The sequence below is a fragment of the Diuraphis noxia genome, unplaced genomic scaffold (assembly GCF_037042655.1).
Source record: "Diuraphis noxia isolate RWA-SAM2 unplaced genomic scaffold, SU_Dnox_SAM2 contig0005, whole genome shotgun sequence".
Classification (NCBI taxonomy): Eukaryota; Metazoa; Arthropoda; class Insecta; order Hemiptera; family Aphididae; genus Diuraphis; species Diuraphis noxia.
The window spans coordinates 36,150,197-36,171,874 of record NW_028301715.1 but is presented as its reverse complement, the minus strand read 5'-3'; the positions used below and the strand labels follow the sequence as shown (position 1 = coordinate 36,171,874).

General features: G+C 32.9%; 4 protein-coding genes across 4 annotated transcripts; 2 read left to right on the top strand and 2 right to left on the bottom strand.

Annotated features, from left to right (window-relative positions):
* Positions 1-7,060: 7,060 nt before the first annotated feature.
* Positions 7,061-9,521, top strand: LOC107168883 (uncharacterized). Its single transcript, XM_015518428.2, has 2 exons — positions 7,061-7,611; positions 8,939-9,521. The coding sequence occupies exons 1-2, from the start codon at positions 7,128-7,130 to the stop codon at positions 9,289-9,291; spliced, it is 837 nt and encodes a 278-aa protein (XP_015373914.1). The 5' UTR covers positions 7,061-7,127; the 3' UTR covers positions 9,292-9,521.
* A 4,065-nt stretch (positions 9,522-13,586) lies between these two features.
* Positions 13,587-15,902, bottom strand: LOC107168885 (uncharacterized). The gene is made up of 2 exons (XM_015518430.2): positions 15,242-15,902; positions 13,587-14,354 (listed from the first exon to the last, which is right to left on the bottom strand). The coding sequence occupies exons 1-2, from the start codon at positions 15,597-15,599 to the stop codon at positions 13,885-13,887; spliced, it is 828 nt and encodes a 275-aa protein (XP_015373916.2). The 5' UTR covers positions 15,600-15,902; the 3' UTR covers positions 13,587-13,884.
* Positions 15,903-16,084: 182 nt separating this feature from the next.
* On the top strand, positions 16,085-16,995 carry LOC149055245 (uncharacterized). Its single transcript, XM_089229695.1, has 2 exons — positions 16,085-16,511; positions 16,587-16,995. Exons 1-2 carry the CDS (start codon positions 16,235-16,237, stop codon positions 16,910-16,912), a joined length of 603 nt encoding a protein of 200 aa, XP_089085821.1. The 5' UTR covers positions 16,085-16,234; the 3' UTR covers positions 16,913-16,995.
* A 24-nt stretch (positions 16,996-17,019) lies between these two features.
* LOC107168884 (uncharacterized) lies at positions 17,020-19,913 on the bottom strand. The gene is made up of 2 exons (XM_015518429.2): positions 18,783-19,913; positions 17,020-17,221 (listed from the first exon to the last, which is right to left on the bottom strand). The coding sequence occupies exons 1-2, from the start codon at positions 19,569-19,571 to the stop codon at positions 17,153-17,155; spliced, it is 858 nt and encodes a 285-aa protein (XP_015373915.2). The 5' UTR covers positions 19,572-19,913; the 3' UTR covers positions 17,020-17,152.
* Between the last annotated feature and the right edge of the window lie 1,765 nt (positions 19,914-21,678).

The window sequence follows — 21,678 nt, the reverse complement described above, 5'->3', positions numbered from 1 at the left end:
ATCTAAAATGGCTGTTTTTAGAAATTCAAAATTTCAATCGAGCAAAATTGTGATGTTTAACGTAATAGGTATACAGGTATACCTATAGTATATAAGAAAAAATCTACGACTATAATTCGTATGTTAAGATAATTCTGCGTGGATCGTTGAATAAGTAAATATGAATCTCATTTATATAAAGATTTATAATGAACATTATAATATGAGCTACGAACATTGTAGTGGCAAAACAATGAATCATTCTGTGTTAATTTTTGACCGCTGTATGCATTTGTCTTGATTTATGGTTTGTTCTCATTTGTGTTTTGACTGACAACTACTATATGGATGTAAAATTTCGCACTATCATTCGATACATTATAAAGTTCTGTTCGTTACCTTTTGCCAGTTAAATAGCTAATGTATAGTTTCAAAACTAATATACGCGTATAATATAAGAAAGTTTAGGCTATCACTAATGCACTAGGTATAAGACTATGATACAATTTAACATATTATACATTTAGAAGTACCTAAGTGTAACAGGTATAGATGATCGGTAAAATTACTACTTAAGTAAAATTCATGGGAAGCAATAATATCACAAGATGATTCTTCATTGCCAAACGGGTATTATGCAGCCGATTGATCTTCGACGGTATGATAACATTGAGTTGTATCGTTTCATACTTTAGTGCGGTGTGCCGGTGTGAGTCTAACGTGAGGCGTCGAATAAGCAACCACAACTGCCACAAGTCAAATATATAACATTAAAGTCTATTAAGCGAATTTACTTTCAGAAAATTGTCCATAATTTATTTTATTTTAATCTACTAACTAAGCGTTGACGCGGTAACTTTCATTTCTATTCAACTTAATACGTATGTGACTCAAAAGTAAAATAATATGACCGCTTAATGACATCATTTTTATGGTCTAACGTATTGTTAATAGTCTATTAGAGGATGATGATTGTCTGGAGTTCTTGTGAAAAAAAATTATTTGACTATACGAACCGTATGACTTGACATGCTTATCGCTATAAATCACTTTTATTTTCACACATCGCACACCGTCAAAAATTATAGTATTTCAGCCGTTAAATCTCTGGCCATTAGATTTTTAAAACAGTACTCAAAACCATAAACATTTAAATTTCTTCAATGAATAATTAAGTTAATATAGTACATAGATATACGGACCGTTAATGTTGCGGTGTGCACACCTCTCACAATTTCTAACCTAACTTACCTACCCAATGACATTATGTATTAAAAATAAATAAAATTAAAAAATGCGGGTAAGTGGGTATCACTCTTCTGTACATTAGGGGGTGGGGTGGACCTCTGACTAGGGTAGGTTAAATTTGAATGCAATGATAGGTATCATTGTATACGAAAAACGATTCTGTACGGAGATGATTGGTCTGTCTAGGATATATTATATTTAAATATTGTCATATATTTTATTTTGAAACAAATATTTTATTTTTCAATTAAGACGCGTTTTGCATAAGGCATGGTTAATCAATTTTTCCAAAAACATTGCATGTAGTTATCATAATTCATAATACCTTATATTATCATAGATATACATATAAGTACCTGGTTTGAGGATAAATCGTTATCGTTACGCTATTTCGTAAAAATTTAAAATTCAAACGCACTTAAAATTTTTCCTATAATGATGCTTCGAGTTTTTTTCTATAGCTACTTGAAGAAAAACTTATGGAAAACTTAGTGTTGTATTTTTAAACCTTAGTAATAAACAAAAAAAATGTTATGATTTTTCAACTTTAAAATTACTTGCAAATTTTTGCGTTTTTGACAGATTTCGTAAAAATGTAAAGTATAAACGTTTATAAAAAAAAATTGTGACTAAAGATTTTTAATTTTTTTAGCTACAATAAGAACAACTCATAAGGAACCTTGTATTAAATTTTCAAGTTTATTTTGGTCATCTAAATTTTTTTTACCGACACTTCAAAAAAAAATTCTCATAAAAATCAAAAATTTCAGTGGTCTAAAAATAACTCTAACAAATCAAAAATTTTTGAAAATTCAACTATACATAGATAACACTAACCTAAACATTTGGTGAAAATTTTCAAGTATTTACAGTGATTAGTTTTTGAATTACAACCATATAAAAAAATCGATGTGGTCGAAAACTGATTTTGCGTAAAAATTCCAATTTTTCTGTCACTTTTTTTTTTGTTTTTCTTGATTTTTTTGAAAACTGTTGGACATTTTTTACTGTTGTCCTTTAAAATGCACCAATAATATTAACTTTTCCATCGGGAACCACCCCCAAAGTTTGAAATTGAAACATTATTTCGACTAGTTATCCTGACACAGACACACAAAAAAAATAACACACATCATTGTAAAATCTATACATTTATCATTCCGTTCAGAATCTAAAATGTAATGTTAAATAATGACATAAAGAAAAATCCTTTTTTTATAGTGTAGTTTTAAAATTAAACAGCTCTATTTATATTAAACTTCTATTTAATTATTGTTCTATTGAATTATTGGTTTAAATTTATAAGATTAAACAATTGTAATGTGTTGCTGATAAATAATAATATTGAACCAAACAATGACAATATTATAAAATTTGTTTTAATTGAGTGTTAGATTGTATTAATTTATCAAAAACATTTATAACACTTTTGATTATTATATAAATTGAATTGAATTCTGCTTCATATTTCATATTATATTATAAAATGAGTGTTATAAAGGAATATATTATTTTTGTCGACATTTCAATAATTAAAATGTATATATTTTTTTTTTGTTATCATATGAACCGACGTTGTCATTCGTTACACAATGTACTTTTTTAAACATTTAGTTTATAATTTAATTTAAAATGTTTGTTTTTAACTTTAAAAATCTCAACTTGGTTAATATATTTAATAACAAAGAAATTATTATCTTACTGTTAAAATTTTATCTATTTATTGCAATGCCTTAAAACTATTAAAGTAAAAGTATTTTACCCATGTATCATGTATGTATAATCATAATTATTAGATAGTACATAAAGAATTGTCTATAAAACACCTGTTAGTATATCTAAGATAAAACGTCTCACATTGCTGAGAAAGCTGTTGCATTTCGGAAGTACAAGGCGTAAATTTTCATACTCGGATTATAGTAATGTTGCAATTTAATAATATTATGCACAATTGAATGTAAGTTTTTTGTTGCGCGAAATCTTTCGTGATTTACGTTTTATTTCTTTAAATTAATATTAAACCGCAAATTATGTTCCTGGCTACACAATTTTCACAAAATTTTTCCGATTTTTATAAATGCTGAGCAAAATATATTTTTGATTATGAAATATTTGCCCTGAGATTTATTATTTGCGAAGTTGGTTTCTATAATAATGACACTTTCAATTCTGAATGAAATGTCATTAGTTTCGTTGGATTGTCGTTGTCTATGCACTGTCAAAGAATAAAAATAATGAAATAAAATATTATTACGTACTGCTAAAGTACTTATAGTTGCCAATTACACAGAATAATACAAAATTTATTCGTATATAATTATTAAGAAATAAAAAGAACGATAAATATAATATTTGCCTATTTTATTTCATAAAAAAAAATATATCTATATATCTAAATATATATTTTTTTAACTAAACGAAATATACCCTCGGTGACATAGGTCATATATATATATATATATATATTAATAATACCAAAAAATGATACCTAGTGTTATGAAAATTTTAGATTTTATGCGGATAAATAAGAACATAATAATATTATGCATATATTGGTTTTTTTATAATGTGTATTTAAGACTATGTCCTCACTATTTAAATTAGAAAATATTTTTTGTATATAGCAGACAATTAAATAATAGTTGCTACTTTGATGGGTTAAAACTAATAATTCCCAATAGCTTTCAAAAAATCTGTGAAAACATCTTAACGAAATCAAGAGATCCGCCTTATCGTATCCTTCTCCAGATAACACCTCAAGAAAACACGAGACCTCTATAAACCGTCTCAGAATTGGCCACACCCACCTTACACACTCCCACTTAATGAAGAAGGAAGACCCCCCCAGTTTGCACATGTTGCGGAACACTACTTACTGTGAAACACATCTTAACCGAATGCAGAATATACGACAAAGAAAGAAGGCTATATCAAATATCCAACCACCTTGCCGAAGCACTCAACCCGGACCCCAACAATATACACAAGATCATACAATTTCTCAAACAAACGAATCTTATAAACAAACTGTAAATTGTAAATAATACTAATCACTTAACTCCTAATTATTACTACTTTGGCTTGTTTTAAATACTAAATTACTCTGTATATATTTTTAAATATTAATGTAATATGTAAATATACTAATAGATAATGTACTGTTACATCCAATGGCCATAGACGACGCGGATAGTTGTTTATTAAAAAAAAAAATCTGTGAAAACAAAAATCCAATCGAGTAAATTTCTATGAAAAATCCGTTTATAACAAAATTTTACTATTAATTATTGTTGTAATTCAAAAAAAAACATTTCAAAATTTTCAACAAATATTCGCATCATTATTTATAGACGTGAGAAATCATATAAATGTCATAATATTTCGGTTATTTTATTCTATTTATAGAATAATTTAAACTTTTTATTTCGATTAATTTAAGACAAACTATGTATAATTGAATACAAGGTTCCTCATTATTAGTTTTTATTGAAATTAAAAATAGTCAATAAACTTGTTTTTTCTATATGTTTAAGTTAAAATTTTCACAAAATTCATCAATTTCCAAAAAAAAAATTTTAATATTTTGTTTTTTTATGATAGGTACATATAATTTTTAATTTAACACTAACAACAAAAGTTTGTATGACAAAAGATTCATCATACATTTTGTCAGGTACTATAAATTAAAATAAAAGTTATTTGTAAACCATAAAGCATTTTAATTGACGATTTAAGTAACATTACAAAAAAATTTTCAGAACACCTATACTAATATTACTGTTAACCTTTGTTTTTTGGCATTTAATATTTTAAATTATTTTGATCAATTATTAGTATACCAATTATTGATTTCTGAATGATTTAAAATGTAGGTAATACAATGTTCTACACGAATAATTGTTTTGTAACAATTTAAAAAATGTTGAAAATAAAAACATACGTAATATTTTTATACACAAATTAAATTCAGATTTTGATAAAATTAGTAGGTATAGGTATTTTGTAAAATTATGCTTTGTATAATTTTTCCACTGTGCATATTAATCATTATTTAAAAAAATTAACATATTATAATATTTTTTTTGGATAAATTTTAAGCTGTTTCAAATTGTTTTTAATATGAATTAATAACTACAGCTTAGAAATGTTGTAACAATAATAATAGTAATTATTAAATTGTCAATTATATTTTGTGTCTGAAATAAGTCTACTGGTAGTATTACTAATTGAAAAATAAAATAATATCCATAAATAGTCTTATTCAGTTCAATTATAGTCTTTTCCCATCTTTTTTCAATTTGTTTACATCGGTTTATTATCGAATTCAAATTTAACACATCCATTTTTATCACATTTTTTTTTTATCTCATGACCTACACTTTAACGTGGTACACTTTAGTAAGTTCCTATATAGCAGAACTACTTCCCACAAAAACTTTATTTTAGAATGTTATAGTCTCAATCACAACCTGCAGCGCTGCTATATGTGAAAACAATATTATGTATAACATATATTATAAATAGTGGTGTGCATTATATGATTTTCACTGACATATTAAAGAAGAAAAAGATATAGTAAAAGAAAACCAATAATTTTCTATTATAATAATATCGCATATACCAATCAAACATTACACATCGTTTTAACCGCACACGTGACGATATCGGAGTGATCTAATTGACTTGCAAACTTTCACGGGTGTCCAATTCAAAATAAATTTAACCTACTGTTATCGACTTCGCAATGTGATAAATTTAATAATTATACTAGGTATATTTATATTGTAGTACCTCCACTGGGAGGCTTCTACGCTCTGTTATATCTATATTATAGTTTTTTTAATTAATTTTTTTATTTTATTACTATATATTACCTTAGTTGTTCTTATTGTTCTTTTTTGAAACAGATTAAATAAAAATAAATATAATAGTTGTACGTTGTCAAACGATGGCAGCTTGTAAAATGTGTATAGTTAAAGATACCTGCATGCAAGCAATACATCTAACTGTAGCTGAATTGTAAATATTATTTGTTTAATGTACGATGGGCGACGGCATATTCAATATTCAAAAGTATTTCCTATCGTTTACACCAATTAAATCATCGTTAATATATTCAATAAAAGAGTAAAACAGTACACGCTTTTACGTGTGATATAAATATTTTTTAAAAATACACATTTTTGAGTATCAAAAACGTAAATTTACAAATTGATACATAGCTTTGTTTCATTATTAACCCTATCTTATAAAATAGCACATTTTACAAATTTTTTTCTTGATACAGTTTTTTTGTATCGTTTGTTGATTGTGATTTAATTCATTGTAGAAGAGTTAATTTTTAAATGGTGAAGGTTGATTTCAATATAAACACATTTATGTTTAATGTTATGAACATTTGAGTTATCGGGTTATACTGCTCCATTTCTTAGTATTATGGCTGAGTAGATGACTCGGGACGATACAACAATATTCAAGTGCAACGTTATAGTTGTACGATATCGATTCACTATTACCGCGGGTGCAGTTTATCAAATGTTATTATTATTATTATTATTGTACTTTCGCATCGGTCGTCACGGAGGGACGGATACGTTTTTTTTTCTGTCGTCAATAATCCGCCTGCGTGTCTGTCTGTCTCTCTCTCTTCCGTTTTTGTTTGCGGTCGCTGAGACGCGGCAAGCGATTATCGCGGCCCGGCGACAGCAAATACAGAGTGATGATTAGGTGCACTTCGTCGACGGACGAGAACAAAAAAAAAAAAACGGCCGCGGTCGTCGTCACATAAATATGGACGTACCGCACAAATACCGGTCATACGTTAACGTAAAGCCGGACGGACAGTAACGAACAGACAAGCAAACAAACAAACAAACAATCAAACAAATAAACGAACAAACATGTCGTCGTCGTTGTCGCTGATGTCCGCAACGGTCCGGTCTAGGTGTTTGTGCGTCGTTGTCGCGTCGCTGATATTGCTGCAGACAACGTGCTTGCAGGTCGCGGGTGCAGCCGTCGTCAGGTTGGCCGTGGTCAAGGCGGCGTCTCAGTGCTCGACCTCCCCAGACACCGTCGATTGTCTGATGCACGCCGCGGCCGCCGGCGTCGACGCCCTGGCCCGGTCCGCAGATCCCATCGACCTGGTTCCCGGTTGCGTGACGCTTGTCAAAAACGCGGCCGCCGAATCGGACCCGCCGCCACAGCCACAGCCATCGCCATCACCGCCGCCGCCGCAGACGTCCGCTGACATCGACGCCGCTTCAGAACCAGGCGGCGGTGAGTCGGCGCTCGTCGACTCGTTGACGGCGTTCGTAAGGTCCCGTGCAATCAGCGTACGGGCGCCCACCCACCTGTTGGAATCGCTAAAAAGCACTCTCATCGAAGGTAATATCCAAATCGATTAATAGTTTTACAATATTTTTTTTAAGTCACGACTCGTGAGCAATACGGACCGAATTCGAATGCGAAATTCATCATTTTTTCTGAAGTCCCAGCCAATGTTTTTCAATTACAAATTCCGTTTCTTACGTCATCTGATGATTAAAAATGAAACTTTTTTATGAATATCACCATATCAACGTGTATTGCAATATACGTATAGATTTAACTTAATTAGTTGTTAGTACCTAATTCAGTATATTAGCTCAAGACATATTTTTCCGATTATTTGGTTATTGAATGTACTATGTTTATGATTTCGATACTTATCTATGTCGTATTTTTCTGTCTACCGTACGATTAATGGTAATATAGCGTCCGAGACTCAAACCTTGCAGTAACAAAACTAATTGATCAGTTAGTTAGTGTTACATTGTGGAAATCGCGTTTATTTCGTGCATTCCGTATTTTCATTTGCTCATGAATCGTTGAAACAATTTTCGGCAGATATTTTAAAAACATTATTGTGGTTCAGATTAATTTTTTAAGGGTTTTCACAATTTTTATAAAGTTTTTAAGGCATTTAAATCCAAGCTCTAGTCATTAGTTATAATGTTATAATACAGCAAAACGTTTATAACTACTTATGATCTATTTTACCAATGTCTGCAAACTTTCAAATTATTCGAGTATAATAATAATAGGTAGATAATATTACAAAGAATTTTAAATATAATACATCTATTAGATTAAAATTATCTCTTGTATTTTTAGCATTTAACAAATCATAAAACCAAATTACACGTAGAACGCGAGAATCACGGTTTTTGATTGAGTATTTTTGAGTTAGTAAAATATCTAAATTTGGTAATAAATTTGACTTTAATTAGTCATTATAAATTTTTTTTTGTAATGAACGTATATAAACTATACTGAATATACTACTATGAACCACACTAACACCTATAGGAAAAATTGCTCTTGCCATTATATTCGGAAAACATAAGCCACTATGAATGTTCTCACCATTAGAAGTCGTACCTAAATCAACAAGAAACAACAACGATAATAATATTAAGTCAAGTCTCGATAGCTCAAATCGCGAGGGAAATATAAAACACAAATAAATCGAACTGAATACATATTTTCGAGTTACGTATGCATACCTCAAATAGAACTCAATAACAAGTGTTCAAGGTTAAAAAAAAGTATAAAAAAATTCTAGATATTTAGGTTTTCGATTTTTCGATATGCCACGTTGATATTATAGATTCGTCGTGAAATCCTAATAAGTAAAAATGACTAATAAACCGTTTTTTTGTGATAATTTCAGCGCGAGGCAAGAAAGACAAGTACGCGGGACCGTTGCTTATGGGCGCTATGATGGTGGCCGGCACGCTGTTGCCGATCAAGCTGGGCGCGCTGGCCATGATGAGCGGTAAGGCGCTGATGACCAGCATGCTGGCGCTCATGCTGTCCGCCATCCTGGCGCTGAAGAAACTGGCGTCGGGCAGCGGCAGCCACAGCGGTACAACTTACGAAGTGATCAACGTGCCGTCTGCGGGCGGTCACGGCCCACACGGCCGTTCGCTGAGGGCCCACGCCATGGCATACGGCCCTCCACCTCCAGTGGAAACCCCCCCGACGCCCACTCCATCGACCGACGGAGTTAATAATAATTTTTAGAGCCATTATATAAATGTAAATTTTTTCGCACTTATCACGGTATGCCTAACATATTTATTATTTAATGCATTATTTATAATATATTTATTGTTAAATTATGTAAGCGCTAAACAAAATAATTGTACAGTACCTACATCAGATTATTATAATTGCGTTTTTAGAGTTTATTTATTATATTTTTAATTTATTATACGACGACATCGTTATATATTATGTTTAGCTAAATTATAACATTTTTATTATAATTGCGTTTTTAGAGTTTATTTATTATATTTTTAATTTATTATACGATGACATCGTTATATATTATGTTTAGCTAAATTATAACATTTTTATTATAATTGATTTGCAAGAATTTTTTATACGTACCTTAACAAAGAATAGTGTTATAAATTATATGTACATTATTTTTGTTGCAAATCAAATTTAAAAACGCTTGATGTGGTCCGATGTCTACAACACTAAGTTTCGTACGTGCTCTGAGTGTACGCACCGACTGGCATTGATAGCTCCCGGATGGGTGACCACCAGGGAATTTTAGCAGCGAAACCCTTGCCACAAATACAATACACCAACCGTACCCCCTACGAACAGCTAGTGGCTATGATAGTTGTCGGGCTTAGGAAAAATTGAAAAATCACTACCAATTTATATTTATACCTAGGTATATTAGTATCTGCGATGGTTACTACATTTATAAGACACGTATTTCATGGTTATTGACCTTACCAATAACGCACAACTCGTAATAATATGTTTCAGTGACATATAATTTACTACATAATATCAATAATATATATGTTGCCACCCAACCGACTTGTCAAATTATGTGTGAAATATACAATATAAAATAATAAAGTGATAGCAGCCACATATTTTATCGATAAGGAAAAATATAGGTAACACCATAACAATAATATATACACACACGTATATATATATATAATATATGAATATGTGTGACAGCCGGCAGGTGTTCGAGTGTCTCGTAATCATAGTTATCTTTATATTTTTAAGAAGATGTCACTGACCTTTTTATTTTCATTCTTCAATACACAAGTGACGCAGAAAGTTTGCATTCAGCATAACTTGAAAAAAAATTAAAAGTTATTATAGCGATTTATCATAATATTAGAATGAATTATAATAATTCACCTATCGTCTACTTCAAGTCGAGGATATTACAATTCTTACTTGAACATTCGCCACCTTACAATAATTCAACTATTCTCCGATTTAATAATATATCGATAATATATTATTTTTTTTTAAATTAAGTTTATAAATTGACTATTTTGATTATTACGTTTGTCAAGTCATTCTGTTACACTTATATAGTACTTATATGTATACATGGTTTCTAGAATTTTAGTTGTGCTCTGTTTATTAATGTAAAACAAAGTATATTTAATTTTATAAATAACTAAGCCGGGCTTTTATGGGGACAGTGTTTTTTTTTTTGAAAGCCACGGTTACCCCGGATAGGAGTGTTTTTATGTTTAAAATTATTAAATCCAAAAAAGATTATAATATTTCAAATTATAAATATAACGAACGTATTTGTATGTTATAGTAGATGTAAAAATGTATTACAAACAAACGAAGAACTAAAGTGATCGTCATATCAAATACAAGCAAATTTATATTTTTATCGATTTTGATATTATACAATTATGTTGGACATTGATTTTAATCATTGTAATTTTTTTATGTGCATCTATAAAGTAACTATTAAATTTTGTGTACTTGCTCATTGGTAAAAGAAACGTTCATTTCTATAACATAATAACATAGATTTCCTGAGCATATTATAATGACCACAAAAAAAAAAAAAAAAATGAATGAAGTAATGTCGAGATAACCAGCACTAAGGAGTTTTTTAGTTTATTATAATCTGTATATGATTGAGACCAAATTATCACACTTATTGATCAATCATTAAAACAAAATATTCATATTTTTTTTGTCATAATTATTTATAAGGTATTAAACAAAATATACAAATCATAATTCCTAAGATAATCATACAGTTTATATTTGACGTATATACAAAAAAATATTATATAGTACAAGTAAATAATAGATTTCAACGTCAAGATATATTAAAACAATATAGTAATCAATATTAATTGATTATCTTAACAAACATAAAAAAAGAGATTATTGATAATCAAATTTACACATAATATATAATATATTATATCTAAATACGCGTAATATATTACAATATGTGATATAAACATTTATTTTTATGATTATGACTACATTATTTTTAAGCCATAATATGGTTATATTAAAGTTAAATTATGCTATATAAATGTATTAAAATATGCTAATAGTGTATTGATAGGTAACCTTAAAACTAATATTGAATTCATATAATGATATCACAATATAAGATTTTAAATTCATAAAGCGTATCGATATAGTTTCTCGACAGTATTATATTGTATATACTTTGTAGTAAATAATATATGTGATGTGTGTCAAATCAGTCGATTACTTTTCAAATATCTAGAATGTCACGTACGATAATATGTGACCAACTTTTAAACTCATTAGTAGTACTAAAACTTTTATACAAATTTAATATTTTCTTGTTCAAATCTTATATTTATTACACACAATAATAGGTATATAATAATTAATAATTATTTAAACATTTGTTTTTGATTTTTTTTTTACAATCATGCACTGTGCTATTTTATTTAAAAGAATTGTAAAAAATATAAATACATTTTTCATTTCATATTATGAATAAATTAGTTCATAGTTATTTACGTAAAATAAAGCAAAATAATGTAGAGTCAATTATACTCAATTAATACTTATTTTCTCTTCTGGATTCCAGGACAATCCAACATATAAGAATACGAATTCGTTGATCTTGCAGCCAAAACTGCAATCACCTACTCATTATCATTATACACACAGATCATTTCATTAAGTGACATACGAACGCTTATAACAAATAAATGTCAACTTCGGTGGTACCAGAAGTGGACATCTTACTACACAAAATTAAATCGTATTAACTATTAAGGATAATACATTCAATTGGAAATTCCCAATTGGAAATCCATTGAAAATTTGAGGCCATTATAACTAGATTCAAAATTAACCACACTCAAATTTCCAACAGTTTCCTAATGGCCAAGGAAGGACCTATAATGTGTCTATTATGTGGTATTTAAGCCACCATCAGCCACATCTTCACTGAATAACCTTCAAAACAAAATTTAAATAAAATTTAAAAAAAAATACTGATTTCATATTACATTGTTTATTTAATGAAAAGAAATACTTTTACCATCATGTCATCTAGTTTTTATCACAATCGTACAAAATCTATAGTTTTATACTTAAACAATAACATTTTTAAATTAATAACACACTGGTCAATGCTCGGTAAATCTACAGTGAACTGTTTCGTTCGATAAAACGGTTTATTATTATTTGTGTCGATATTGTAAAAAAAACAATGATGAAAAAATTATGAATATAATTACTATTGTGATAGTAGAGTGTTGAGAAGTTTTAAATTCAGAAATATTAAAACCTGTAAAGAATATGGTATTGATACTGCTTCATATATTTCGATTGAAGGACGTCACTAGTGACACTTTGAGCGCATATCCTTTGTCGACCTCGATCGAATAACAAACATATTAGGATTAGACAAAACGATTAGACGTCACATAAGAAAATTTTTTGATAAAAACTCTTGCATTTGATTGTTTTTCAATGAATAAACGTAGATAGGTGCACATAATTTATTCCTAGTTCAAAATATACTCAGATAATTTATTATTGGACTCTCATCCTTTTATTATTAACTTTGCTGCAGTTGTTGCGGTATAATCCAGAGTCATAATAATATGTGTTAATTATTATACAATATAATCCAAAATCTATTAATTTAACTTATTTTCTTTTTATTACTCTTAATAGTATGCATAACGTTAAACTTAAAATCATACACAACCAGAAAGATGCTTGAAGGATTTTCTCCCCTTCTATATCATTGGGATCTCGGTATACCAGTAGTGACCCGGAATACTATTATTATTATTATGTAGACGTCCCTAGATTTTAAGTGAGGTTAGACATCTGCACGTGCGCCGATGCAAGATCAAACCTATCAAATCAGCATATTATAATATAGTATTTTGACGGGAGAAGAACACCTTGTCGGTGACACCCTTTTGGTGACAGTGGGTATTTTAAAATAAAAAATAAATATTTTAGACTTTAATATAGTCGATTCCAAGTGGATATCATAAATAAAAAATGGATAAAATATTATTCGTTTTATTGTACAAATAAATAATATTATACGATTACAAGGTTTCATCGCATATATCGCTACTACTCACTTTAGTAGTTACAATAAATTAATAAGTTTTAGATCAAATTGCACACTGTGTCGATGGACAAAAACGACAACAACAAAAACAACAACAACATTAATGACAATGATGAATACAATTGTTATGTGTTCGCGGATCATCAATAAATTATCAAAAAATATACAACACATCAAAAATGTAATAGCTATCTACTACGGTATAGAAATTTACAATTTACAGTCATCTAGTCGTTTTTCTCCACCGCGGCGATTTTATTGGGCACCATCGGTCCTGCCGACGTGTAATACTCGGTCGGTTGGTCGGGTCCGTTGTCGTGCTGCTGTTGCTGCGATGGCCGTATGCCCTTAAAGTACGCGCCCGGAGGGTTGGACTCGCCCGCGTAGTAGTTGGCCGACGAGCTGTGCATTTTGGCCTCGGTATGACCGTGGTACACGCCCAGTTCCTGATCGAACTGCGCCTCGGTTAAGTGCGCCGGCGGGGCGGAGTACGCCTTGACGTGGCCATGTTCTTGTTTGCCGAACAGCGTCTTCAGTCCGAGCATCCCGGAAATGGTGATGGCCAGCAGGCTGGTCATGATCGCTTTGCCGGCCAACATGAACAGCGCGCCGAACGCCAGCGGCATCAGCGTGCCGGCCATCACGGCCACGCCGGCCGCCAGCATTGGGCCGAGGTTTTTGTTCTTTTTGCCTCTACCTGCAACCCGACAGTGGTTTCGGTAAAAACGTCAAGCCAGATTATTGACAATAATAAAAATATATTATTTATATATTATATTTACAATTATCGTGCGCGTTAAAAGCATATCATTATTATGTTTTTAAATTGTTTAATTTTTTTAAACCTATGTATTTATACAACGTTACAATATACTATACGTTAAAAAAAAATATATGTATACGTTTATTGGTGGTTATAATAAAAACAGTTTATAATTTGTTCTTGTTTATGTAATTTGTAAATATTACATCCTTAGAAATCGATATCCTTAAACTCCTTGTATGCTAATGACGCCGAGGTTTATTTATTTAAATAAAAATTAAATAAATGAATACGAATATGGTTGGACACTGGGCATCAATAGAATGAACATTCTTGGGTAACAAAAAAATAATTACCGACAAAATGTCTTCAATTTAATTTTTTGTTTTTTTTTTTTAATATAGTATTTTTTCCTCGAAACTCCTTATTTGACGGCTACAAATATGAACATTTTTAAACTTAACGTGGATTAACACTATGCACGTTACCATGTACGATTTAACTACCCAAACGTAACAGATTTATTAAATTAGATAATGTATTTAAATAACATTACGTATTGATAAGCGTTGTTAAAATATTATAATTATCATCTCCTACGATCAATATTTGTATTTCAGTGTTAACTAGATCCAGCAAAACAGCAGGAACATGGTTAGTCGTGAAATAGAACATAATATTATGTACAAGCACTCTGGTAGTCTGATATACCACTAGTTTACCTGTAAGCCGATAAATCACCCGTACACGCTACCATACCACCATCAAGAAACTTTCTTTTATAGAATTGAATAGTTAGCCTGAGAACTCGGTTAACTCACCGTTGAGGAACGACGACTTGAGCAGCGACCACGGAGAGGTGACTTCGGCCGGCAGGTCGAACCCGAACGAAAACAGTCCCAATATGTTTTGAATCTGCTCGAGGAGGTATTCCTCGATGCCTTTGGACTGCTGTTGGAGATGACTACCTCCACCGACGGACGAGAGGTCTTCCCTTCGGCTCGCGGCGTACAGCAAGGCGTTTTTGACTATTCCTTTAAATAGACACAAGCCTGGACCGTCGGCGGAAGTGCACTGAAATGCGCCAAACGACCTTTCCGGACCGGAATCGCCATGGCCAGACGAAAATCGCACGACGACAAGGATCCCAATGAAACACCACTTGATGATGGTGGACATGTTGGACGTCCAAGTACGTAAGTCTACTTAATATCTATAATATTTTATTATAAATATATTGTAACGATACGGTCGCTCAAGTCGTCGTTCGCATGAGTCGAAACTCGCACTGATGCGGTCGCAGACGTTTGGTCACCTATATATAACTTCGATCGGGTGCCGTTTCTAATTTTCGATTAGTTTTCGGTTTTCGATTTGCAGTTTCGTTTTTTTTTTGTTTTTTATATATCGTCCGTTTTTTAATTGGCCGATCGATTCGTCGCGCGAGACTAATGAACAGATTCTGACGACGCGGGCTCCGTGCGATGTTATTATATTATTTATAGTAGACTGCCGCAAAATGACATAAATATCTCTCATTTATAGGTGCACGTGGACGTATATTATTGTACTTAATGGTATATGTAGGTACGTCGCGACGGCAATGTAGGTATAATTTTGTAGTCGCACCGCGAGCATACTTTCGATCAGGACCCACATGTCCGGATGTGCGTGACGATTTCCGACCGCAACGTGCAGACGCGCATCGGCCACAGCACCCGCCCTTGACTATGATACTTAATCGGTGGCCAGTTCTGTAGGCACACGACTGGCTACGACAACGCAGTACAGTTTTCGTCTCGACCGTCGACGGGATGACTATCATGAAGTTGAGGAAGTTGGGTTTTGCAATTTTCGTGGCTTTGTCTTTGCAGGCCACCCACATCGGCGCGCAAGAACAACCACGTCCGGCAAACACCGCCCAACCCACCATAACTACCATTAACACCACCGCCGACACCACTAATACCATCGCCAATGGCAGTTACTTTGTCGGCGACGTAACTTCACTGATCCGAGCCAGATCACAGGAGATGACTGTCGGTGGTTTAGATCTTGCGCTGCAAGAGTCGCCAACAGATCTAGCGGAAGGTACGTACTCATATTTTTCGCTTTCAATACAGAGATATAATCTGTTATAATGTTTTTTTAATATTTAAATTTAAGAGCGGGGTAAAAAAAATAATAAGAAGAAAAAGACGAAGAAAAAGAAGAAGCCGAAGAAGAAGAAGAAGAAGAAGAAGCCGATATTTATTGGCTTGAAGGATTTGAAAGGTTTGAAAAATCCTTCTAAGAACATGATGATCGGTGGCAGCATGATGACAGCTTTTGTCTTGATATTTATGTTCATGAACATGATAACTGTGACGCTTGGAAAAGCGTTATTTTTCACGTTCATCGCCAAGTTTTTGATTTCCGTAAATTGGAAATCGTCGGATTCCTCGACAAAGAAAAAATCTTCTCATGATGACATAACTGTTGTAATGACTTAAAAAACTCTTACCACCAAAATCGTTTTTTATTTTTTTAAATAGTAACCGACAATATTAATATAACAAACAAATAAATAAATAATATTATATTCTACAACGGTATATATTGTACATAAATTTATATATATATATTCATTAAAGGTGAATTAATTAAATACATAATACAATGGTTCGTATAACCTATCATTAATATTATACTAAAACTAGAATCTTGAACCATTATGTATATTATTGTTAGTTTTAATCATATTGTTGATTGCCATATTGAATAGGTTCGCTTTGAACTGAATTGTATTGAACTTCATTGATCTAAAAATACAAAATAATTAAAACTCTTGTGTTGAAGTTTAAAATATTTTTAAATTCCTGAGTCCTCACACCAGTCATCTCAGTAGAGCCCAGTATTCATATGTATACGAAATTAAATTAAATATATAGAAAAAATAATAACAAATAATGATAATTGTGGTAAATACATATTAATTGATTTATGGTTTTAGATAATAATTTTATGTAGATACCTTATTTTATTATAATTTAAAATATTTTAAGGTGAACTACTTTAAAATAAACGTTTTTATCTATCTTCAACGATTTTCGGATGTGGTGTCTTACAAATGAGTTAGATACTCAAGAAAATAATAACTACCTAATTGTTTATCGCCAATTATAGAAAAATAGTACATATTTTACTGTTTATTTATTGTGTGTGCTGCAGTTGTTGTTTTGTTTTTGTAAGAATTTATTAAAGATAAATAAGTGTAAAAAATGTTGAAAGTTAAACTGTCGTTTTTTTTTCTATCACATGAGTAGTTACGTGCGTAAAAATATTGTAATTTTTTAGTTGTATTATTGCACTGAAAATGTTTTTTCGGACATTTTCATAAAAAGCTCTTAGTGCATATTTTAAATTCAGTCCCTGATGGTAATTAAATAATTATGTTCTGTTATTCAATATTTAGTTATCGGTGTGAGATAGACGTCTCAGTGAATTTTGGAAAATTCCGAAAATCACGGTCATTTAAATTATAGTAGATGGTGCGAGATATGATAAAATATACATATGCATGTCAGCAATATTTCATCCTGACAATTTTGTACGCCAATATTGCATATGTTATGCTTCATTTCTTTTTGGTTAAAAATTGATCACATGGCTCAAATAAGTATAATATTTGTTCGTTATACAAATGATATAACTCACGGGTTCTCAACCTGGAGGGCGCGCTTGACAAAATTTCAAGGGGGGGGGGGAGGGCGTGAAAATGTTGAAAAAAAAACACGAAAAATGAAAACGTTGCCGTTTTCTACGCTGTGCATTGCCGGTGTGTTGATCACTGCCGGGGTCGATCAATAGATATACACCGAGCGATTATTACGATTTTATAAGATTATATAAATCATATATTTATGCTCTTTAGTATTCTGGCCCGCATTACGATTACACTTAAAAATAAACAGGGCCAACTCTCTCATTAATTGTATATATTTTAATAATAGTTTTTTGTGCAAATAAATTCATTTAGTATTAAAAATACGTCATTGAAGTTGTATTCATATTAATCCAATAATCAACATTAAAGTATGGTTTACGTATAAATATTATGCATACATCAAACTTATAGTAGACAGGGGGGAGGCGTGAACTCATAAAATAGTTTGAAAGGAGGCGTGGACCTCAAAAGGTTGAGATGATATAACTGATAAAAAATATAATTTACTGATAATGAGCAAAACGGCAGCCATTTTATGCATGTCACAAAGTTAGCTACATATCTGCATAATATTTTGCAATGATGCGAGTGATAATAGTTGATAATTATATATACATATTATTTATAAATAATATAATTTATAAAAAACGACTTACGTCCGATACGACCGCCGCACCGTTTTCCAATTTGTAATCGGATGCGTGTTGGTACGCTTTGTGTAGTCCCGGGTTGTTGATTATTTCGTACGTGGTCCTGGCGTGGCCGTGGCCACCCGACTTTTTCGACACGGCCATTGCCGAAAACATCAGCGCAAGTATGCTAGTCAACAGCCCTTTGGCGGCCATCAGCGCCAACGCCCCGAACGCGGTGGACATGAGCGTGGTGATCATCATCATTCCGCCCAACATAAGCACGCCGGCGCCTTTGTCCTTCTTTCGTCCCTCTTCCCTGGTAACAGGCGACGACGTCGTCACGCCGATCAGCCATGCGACGGCGTCCATGGGTACGGACAACCGTAGCGATCGCTTCTCCATGAATTCCGCGATTTTAGAGTACACCGACGTGGACGGCCGCCGCGGCGACGAAGTGCCGTTTTTGTTCACGGCTGCTCGCCCGTCATCGCGAACGTCACCGACGGACCGCGCGTGGCCGTCCGGAACAACGGTCAAGTATTGACCTATCAGCGGTATCTCGCCCGGGTACGCTGCCATAGCGGCCACGGCCTTTGAACCACTCTTGGTGAGGCATGGCCAAAGGTCGACGGACTGCGCGCACTTCTCACCCTCGTCGTGTAGCGCGGCTGCTAGACCGCCGGCGTTGTACCGCGTCGCCGTCGTGGCCAACAGCTGATGTATCTGAAGCGACGCCGACAACAACAACAACGACAATAACGACGATGGCTTGGAGATGGACAGAGACTGATTGAACCAACAAGATGGTGACATCGTGGCGCGGCGGTGGCGACGGTCAACGATTAATGACGATTAAACGATCGGCGGCGAATGGACAATTAATCATTAACGTGAGAGTATTTATACGTTGCGGATAGAGGCCTCAGCTGAATTTCGGATACGATTTCACGTGTCCCGGCGGTTTTCGGCAGATATTTCGGACAATCGTAACGTGTAACGAGATCGACGCGAGACAATGGATCTCGCGGTCGGTACAGATCTCGAAAAATGAATTGCTTGCGCGCTTGACCGGTCAACTGCTTGAAGCGGTCATCGTTACCGCGGTTCTGTGTCATATGTGTGTGTTGGTGAGCGACAGAGAAACGTCATTTCGAGCGCGACAGCTAGCCTGAAGTGATATTTAGGCCAAAATATTCGCTCTTTCAGAATTTTTTCGTAGCTTTAGTTTTAGAGCTCAGTTAAACAGCATTTACATAAGTATTGTAATATTATTGACGGTTGTTGTATTGTTTTAAAATGTACATTACCAGGGCCAGGGTATTGTTTTTTTTTCATTTTTCAATTTCTATACTCATTGATTGTTAATCAATACTAATTACAACAACTTAACTATATATAATAAATGTTTGAAAATTAATTACGTATTTAAAATCTAATACCTACCTAAATATCAACATATAAAAGCTTAAGACAAATTATTATGGTATACATATTAATACAATCAATGGTCCTAATTATGATATAATATTTTTTCATTTTTTTTTTATTTAAGATATTAAGGCTGTTGAAACAACTTGAGGTTATTAGCCTTTTTTTTTGTTTTTTTCTGGCTATATGACAGAAGCGCCAAAGGCACAAAAATGACCTATCATTTGCGCCAAAATGTGTAGGACATAAGCGCCAATATAATATTGTATACCTAACATGTGAAATAGGCGCCTAAGGTGCAAAAATTACAAATAATTTGGGCTGAAATAAAAATTTTATGTAAGTAGATACTGGTCATTTCTCGTAAAAATCTATATTTTTGCTCTTTATATAAAATACACATCACACCTTTATTTGTAATAGTTTTTGTAAAATCCATTTTAACGAATGATGCTTACACGAATGCTTACGAAGTACTTACTAACAATATGTTATAAACTAATAACACAAAACTGCTCATACACTGTCTATGTGACAATCTATTGTAATCAGATATAAAATCTAATTGTCGACATTTGTCGATTAAGATTAAACGTTGGAGTTTTTGAACGATATAATTCTAAATTTAATATCTGTTATTTAACATCTATTAACCGTGGCACACAGGTACCTAGGATTTTGGCGCTTTCGTACGATACGATTTTGGCGCTTTTGTACGATACGACTTTATTTTTTCTTATCTAATTTTGGCGCTTATGTCTTTCACCGTTTTTTCTATGGTATCGAGGACCGGAAAAGAAACTATGTTGTCAATACTTCTCCTCCGGCCCCCATCGTGTATTGAATAAACAATACAAAATCTTATTAGCAGTGGCGGGCCAGTCTCCCACTCACTACTATCACATTATATTTTTATATTTTATTATAAATAGTCTAGGCCCCATCTTCCGCCGTCGCGTCTCTGGCTATAGTAGTCTGCCGGGCTCTTTCCTCCTCTTCTTTAGCGGACAGGATGCCTTCCACCATACCATAGAACAGCCTGAACTGTTCCTCGGCGTTTCTTAGTATCACGAACTTCTCAGTGAGATCCGCCGGGAGTAGCTCAAACTCTGGGCCTCAAATAATCCAAGGAAGATCAGCCACGGTCGGTCGATGACCTAACTGAGCGCTCAGCTGGTCGCGGAATCGGTCCCAGTAGGTGCACTCAAACAGTGTGTGCTCTGCGGTGTCGGACCTGTCCACACATTGGTAGCAGTGTGGGCTGTCGGCCCTCGCCATCCGGTTCAGGTACCATTGAAAGCATCCGTGGCCCGTTAGTGCCTGTGTCATGTGGAACGTCAGAGGCACTAACGGTACAGTTCTGCCTAACCATCTACCTATATCCGGAATGGCGCGACGCGTCCATGCGGCTTTTGAGGTCGCTTCCCACCTTGCCTGCCATAGAGCAATTGTAGTTTTTCGCTACTCGAGTTTGACCGCTAGTTTAGACGGA